Genomic DNA, 6883 nt, shown 5'->3' with positions numbered 1-6883 from the left:
AGCGACACACACACACACCATGGGAGGTCAGGAACCCCAATAGGGATAGAGAAAGAGAAGAAGAAGAAGAAGAAGAAGAAGAAGAAGAAGAAGAAGAAGAAGAAGAAGAAGAAGTAGAAGAAGGAGAAGGAGAAGGAGAAGGAGAAAAAGAAGGAGAGGGAGAGGGAGAGGAAGAGGAAGAAGAAGAAGAAGGAGAGAGAGAGAGAGAGAGCGAGAGAACGAGAGAGAGAGAGAGAGAGAGCGAGAGAGCGAGAGAGAGAGAGAGAGAGAGAGAGAGAGAGAGAGAGAGAGAGATGATAAGTTGGATTTATCTGATATTGAACAAAATAATACTTTAAACTCCGTTATGACAAGAGGGTGGAAGAGAGTATGCAGGAAATGCACTTATCTATCAAAAATATTGAGATGTTAGGAATTGTGCGGCTATGTGGTCCGGAGGTATGACACTCGTTTTCTGATCGGAAGGTCCTGGGTTAGAGCTCGACGCATAGTCGAGTCCATGGAAAATGATTTTTAATCACATACTCTCAACCCTACTCACTTTGACTTACTTGACTTAGATGCCTTTCGCGTCTCGACCGAAAGATCGGGTCGCCTTGGCTGTTTCCAGTATTTCCTGTGTGAGGTGTCTCCAATATTGCCGGTCCTCTGCTAGGGTTCTCAGATTTTCAAGGTCCCCTGCCGTTATGAGACTAATGCTTTGTCCAAGTGTTGTGAGGTTTTTGTTTAGGATCACAGGGAGTGTTGTGATCGGTCTTCCTCTGAAAAGGTTCCCGTGTTTTTGGAAGTATCCCGACATGGCTTGGTTAGCTGGTATGTTTTTGTCCTGCGTAGTATGTGACCGAAAAGTTGCCATCGTTGTTGTAAAATGTCAAGGGAGATTGGTCTTTCTTTTGTGATCTTATAGAGTGATTCATTTGAGATCTTTTTTGGGTATTTGATGTCCAGTACCCTTCTTAGCTGTGTGCGATGGAAGGCATCCAGATGTTCTTCTTCGGATTTTGTCAACGCCCAAGTGCCGCAGTTATACAGAAGTACTGGTTTTACAAGAGCACGGTACAGTTTCAGTTTGGTTTTTCTCTTTATTTTGTCACCTCTAATCCATACATTGGTGAGTTTACTGAGTGCGGCGTTTGATAGCTGTTTTCTTCTTTGTACATCCTCGGTGTCTCCAATTAGTGAGCCGACTTTCTTTGTTCTTTTCCATTCCTCTTTGTTCCTCGATATTGTTGTAAATTCGGTTTTATTGGCATTGACTTAGAGGTTATATTTCATGAGGGTATTTTGTATGATGTCTATATTTGCTGGTGTTGATCCAATAAAATCGACATCATCTGCATAGGCGATTTCTCTAGGGATTGCATTCTCAACATGAGTCGTTGGTTTTGGAATGACTTTTCGAACTTCTTTCAGAGCGTGTTCTAAGTATATTGTGAACAGAATCGGGCTCAGACTATCTCCTTGTGGGGTCCCGATGTTACTTTCGAACTGCGTCTGTTTTGTGGCCCCGTATATCCTTGGTTGTATCTTTGTGTTGCTGAGGAGAAATCGGATTATTCGGAGCTCGTCTTCGTCAACTATGTCTGTTAATATCTCCAAAAGTTTTCCTCTGTCGATCGTATCAACCCTACTCAGTTGTAAAATGAGCACCTGATCGTTAACAGCGTTATCTCACCCATGAGAGAACGTAGAAAGGAGTCTACATTTGCTAGGGCATTATATTGCCAAATTTATTTGCGCGCACCTACATAATATATTACCGGACCGAATTTGATCGTTGATAGCTAAAAAGATTCGTGTCGATTTACTATACATTTGACTGTTTCCCTTTCAGCCAGGGCATCCGACCAGGACCAGGACAAAACCAAGTAATCTCTTTCCAAGAAAAAGACAGAAAGCAAGTTGGAAAACAGATATAGTGGGATAGAATACACAGTAAGTACCTCCCTGCCCACCATGGGAGGTCAGGAACACCACCCAGTAGACAACAGAGAGAGAGAGAGAGAGAGAGAGAGAGAGAGAGAATAAGAAAGAGAGAGAGATAAAGAACGAAAGAGAGAGAGAGAGAGAGAGAGAGAGAGAGAGAGAGCGAGAGAGAGAGAGAGAGAGAGAGAGAATTTACAAGTAAATAAAAATAAATTCCTCTTCCAAGACTAACCGATTCCGTCACAGCCAAGGTTCCCGTCAAGGCCAAGTAATCCCATTCCAATACAAAAACAGAAAACATCTCAGAATACAGATATGGAGGTATGGGAAACACAGCAACTGACCTGCACACTATGGGAGGTCAAAAGACCCCGCACAGAATATTTTATTTGAGATAATAAATGAAATGACATGAAACAACAATAAATGAAACGGTATTATAATACAAAGAAAGAGAGACAAAATACCTTTTAAAAAAACAGAAACAAAAAAAAAATAACCCCAGAGATATGAAACAAGAATAAAAAAGTTATTGAATAAAGTTGGATTTCAATAATGTTAAGAAATGCATATGACGTCATAAGATATGTTTTATTACTTAACGTCTAGCACACCTTCCCTCCCCCCCCCCCCCCCCTTTCCAATTTTAGTGTATGTGTGCGTGTGTCTAAATGTTTGTGATCAGTCATGTTTTTTTTTAATATAGTCATTTACAAAATAAACTACACAGTTTGTATTTGCTATTATTTAACATAAGGGAAAGCATATTGGTACGTGGTATAGATAGTATGCGCTTGGCTAAGAAGCTCATAACATTGTCATCCGGAAGTATAACGGACCAACACACAAAACTGTGTGTAACCATGAACTTTTATAGTCAGGTTAATACAGTTCAGTGAGCATTACTCATAAACACAGATGGCAAAAAACAATAACAAAGACCCGAATGACGTCATCTTCGAACTATCTATACATAAAGATAAAATATTTCAGATGTTAATTTCACATAAGCCTTACTATGCAGCAGTGCGTCGTTTGCTGATTTCATTTTTGTGCTTGATTTTGCAAAATCGATTTTTTAATGACTGGTTTTATCTAATATCTGCACCTTTTCAACAGGTTACTCAAATTCAATAAATTGTACACCACAAGTCTAGATAGTTTACCTTATATGGTATTGTATTTGTATCAACCAGGACAGCACTATTAAAGGAAAAAAAACAACCAACTGTCTAGTTTCTTTTATAAAAGTCTATATACATTATTTACTTATTTACTTATTGTTGTTTTTTTGTTTATTATAATTATTCTTTGTTTTCTTTTTAATTCTTTGTTTTCTATGTTTTTTATTGGGGAGGGGAGTAGGGGTTGACAGAAGCTCTGAACAAATCAGTTTGGTAAATTATACAGATTGCGCATATTATATTAAAATACACATTTCACATTACGCATTACACATTCTTTACACATGCATATTAATTCTTGAATACGAACGGAGCAGCATCGACAAATACACACAAATTCATAAGCTGAAACGTTTGGGTATTTGCCACGATAAGATGGTTTATATATAACCTGCATTGCGTAATCTGTTTTATCGGGGGTAGCCTGTGTGGCAAAACGATAATTTGATATTCAACGGAGAACTAAGCACCGATCTGGAGTTATTGTGGTAACAAGTGGTAAATCTCTCTTTTTCTCTTTCCCCCCCCCCTCTCTCTCTCTCTCTCTCTCTCTCTCTCTCTCTCTCTCTCTCTCTGTTTGTATTTTTTGCCTTTCCCTCTTTCTCCCCAGAAATATTTGTCTTTCTCAACAACCCCCCCCCCCACTCACTCTCTCTCTCTCTCTCTCTCCCTCTCTCTCTCTCCCTCTCTCTCTCTCTCTCTCTCTCTCTCCCTAAATTTGTCTTCGCTCCCTCCCCTCTCTCTCTCTCTCTCTCTCTCTCTCTCTCTCTCTCTTTTTTTTTTTCTCTTTCTCTCTCTCGTTCAGTCTTCCTCTCTCTTTTACTCTCTCTTTCACTCTACTTTACTCCCCCCCCCTCTCTCCTTTACGCCTCTCTCTCTCTCGCTCTCTCTCTCTCTCTCATTTCATTTGTTAGCAACTAAGCCACCACGACATATAACCCTCATGACGTCGTGAGTACAATATGTGACACACAGCTTCAGAACGGTATGATGTCGAGATGGTTTAGATACTAACAAATGACATTTACAATCACTAACACGAGGCTTAGATTTAGTCCATGTTTTCTACTTAAAACATCTAAAAAAAAGTGTGTATGGAACAGTGCCGGAAAGAAAACCACAGGTTGGCTGGCTCATTTTTTTGGGACGTTTTTTCTTATAATTTTCCCTCTGGTTTGTCTGACACTGTTCCATATATACACTTTTTCAGATCTTTATCTTACACCATGCGGGTCCTAATGTGTCATTCTTTTTCTTGGGTGGGGGAGGGGGGGGGGGGGGGGAGGTAAATGTAGTTTTTTTCAGTGCTAAGTGATAAAATTTAGTATTTCTGATTAGAATGCCCCTGGGTGTTGGGGAAAACAAGATTTTACTGTAAAACGCCCCTATTATCTTTTATTTAAAACATGTCACATTCCAATATTTTTCTTCAACAGGGAGGGCGTACGAATTATTTAGTCGTCGATATGTTTTTTAGCAATGTATTTATATTTTTATTGTTTTTGTTGTTGGCTGAATAATGATTTTGAACCCGAAACGTTCCTTGTCCGGTATTTTGTTCTTTTTTGAAGCTGTTATATCTGTTTTTGTGTAGTACTTTTTACATTCCACAGCTTCTAGCAGTCTATTATCACTCTGATCTTTTCATGACGACAATGATAATTTTCAATGTCAATTTTTAAAAATTTGAATTCAAGAATCCACTTTTGTAAATAAAATAAAACAAAATAATACATTTTGATAAGAAATTACAAATGAGAGGTCATTGAAAAAGTAAAATGATACGATTCTTGAACCCCTGCCTTTGAAATTTTAAACTCGTTCCCAACATGCCTTCCCACGGTAACGAGCAAGATTAGGAAACTGATGAATGAGTTCCTCGGGGATCTGTTCTGACAGCAATGTTGTTTAATGTCTACATTAGCGACATACCGAATACTTCCTCCTTGAGGCTGGCATAAGCCGACAATTGGGTCCCGTTGCCCATAGTAGATCTTGACCCGTCTCGAAACAACTCTCAGTAAGGATGCAAGCAAACTTACGTCCGACTTTGACAAGCAGTATCTGATGATGAAGACTTCAAAAACCGTAGCCGCAGCTTTCCACCTAGTCAGCGGCTGGCACACCCGGAAACTGAACGTCCAAGTCGACGACCAAGCTCAACCATATGAACTGTATTTGAAACACCTGGGGGGTTACGCTGCACCGCAAACTTCCTTTTCAGTCCATATCGAGAAGATAGACAAACGTAACAGTAATATGGGGAAACAAGCGGGAACAAATTGGGGTGCCGATCAGGTGCTTCTGAGGACCTCCGCTCTGACACTATGTTTCACCGTGTAGTATTGCTCTCCGATGTGGGGTAGGAGCAAGAACGATGAGAAGGTAGATGCAAAACACAGCATGCCTATGCACATTGTGTCGGGGAGCTGGAAACAACGCCTAAAGAATGAGGCTCGATACTGGTAGCAATCCAACCCCCCCCCCCCCCCCCCCCCCACCCCTCGATATCCTGCGAGAGACGATCGCCTGACAAGGCTGAAGAAAATAGAAAGGGGAATTGGAGAAACTCAGACAATTAATTAATGGTGCCCCTAGGACGAGCCGAAACAAGTCCTGGCAGATTCCCTGACTTCGAACGGGGTGGCACATATGAGATGAAAGTCGAACTGGAAAAAGTCGGTCCCTATTGGGGTCAGGGACGTAATCTTCTCAAAACTGGGAAAGAGGTTGCCAGACTTCTGTGCCAGCACGTGGAGGTACTGGGTATCTGCAAATGGACTATGTCTGGAACATGTCTAACAGCGGCTACCTTACATCGGTGAGGACTTTCCAACTGTAACACATGTACACGTTGCGGCAAAGAACTAGAATTCTCCTCCCAGATATAATGTCATAATATTGTAGTGTGAGACCACCAAACCATTAGAACCAGCTCCTTGGAAACTTCATCAAAATTCCTAAGGCAGGAGTTAAACAATCTTATAATCTTTTAATTTATAAATAATTTTTCGACATCTGGTTCAACTCAACATAATACCAGTTTGAAGATATGAATCACATATCATCATTATCACATGATATTAAATAATCAGCAAGAACAGTTATTGGTGTATCCATTGGAGTCGGGGTAGGGGTCCTTTAGATGCATTCTACCACTGTTATTCCCACCACCAGCACCCTCTGTCTTGGCACCGTTGTTGTTGTCGGTGTGGGGAAGCTGGGTCTGATCCAGACACTGCTCCATTCGGATCATCACCATGTTAAGCAAACATTCCATGGCTTTAGAGACGTTCTGACCTGTTGCGGCGCTGGTTTCAAAATATGGAAGACTGTGGATAGATAAACATCATCATCATCATCATCATCATTATAATAAATGGTTATTATTATTATCATCATCATCATCATCATCATCATCATCATCATCATCATCATCATCATCATCAACATCATCATCTAAGGCTAGTTTGGGCATCAGGTGGACGGATAAAGCCAAAAATGAAAATTATTGGGCGGCTGCCAACCAAAAAGCCTATAAATAAACATATCGGAAAGAGGTATAGTGGGGATGGGATGGGCCATACACTTAGAAAACCTGCCCACAACATCACAAGACAAGCTCTGACATGACACGGATATCCCCTAGGAGGAAGAATAACAGGGAGGCAAAGAAAATAGTTGGCGATGAAGCACTGTTGAGGAAGCAATGAGAGGTGGTTACACATGGAAGCAAGAAGAGTAGACAATCCAAGGAAGGGATGTGGGTTAGA

At 40.7% G+C, this 6883-nt stretch overlaps 1 protein-coding gene across 5 annotated transcripts in view; it reads right to left on the bottom strand.

Annotated features, from left to right (window-relative positions):
• Window positions 1–4600: 4600 nt before the first annotated feature.
• The window catches only part of LOC144979721 (ras-related protein Rab-27B-like), a 101881-nt gene continuing 99598 nt past the window's right edge, over window positions 4601–6883 (bottom strand). For all 5 annotated transcript variants that reach the window (XM_078926672.1, XM_078926673.1, XM_078926674.1 and 2 more), the window contains one exon: window positions 4601–6442. In XM_078926672.1, the coding sequence (XP_078782798.1) occupies window positions 6202–6442 (241 nt within the window). In that variant the 3' untranslated portion in view covers window positions 4601–6201. The remainder of the gene's footprint in view (window positions 6443–6883) is intronic.

This window comes from Berghia stephanieae, chromosome 9 (genome assembly GCF_034508935.2).
Source record: "Berghia stephanieae isolate SIO BIC M18660-M18661 chromosome 9, UCSD_Bste_1.3, whole genome shotgun sequence".
In the NCBI taxonomy this organism is placed as follows: Eukaryota; Metazoa; Mollusca; class Gastropoda; order Nudibranchia; family Aeolidiidae; genus Berghia; species Berghia stephanieae.
The sequence above is the reverse complement of the archived record's forward strand: the minus strand, read 5'-3'. Positions and strand labels throughout refer to the sequence as shown.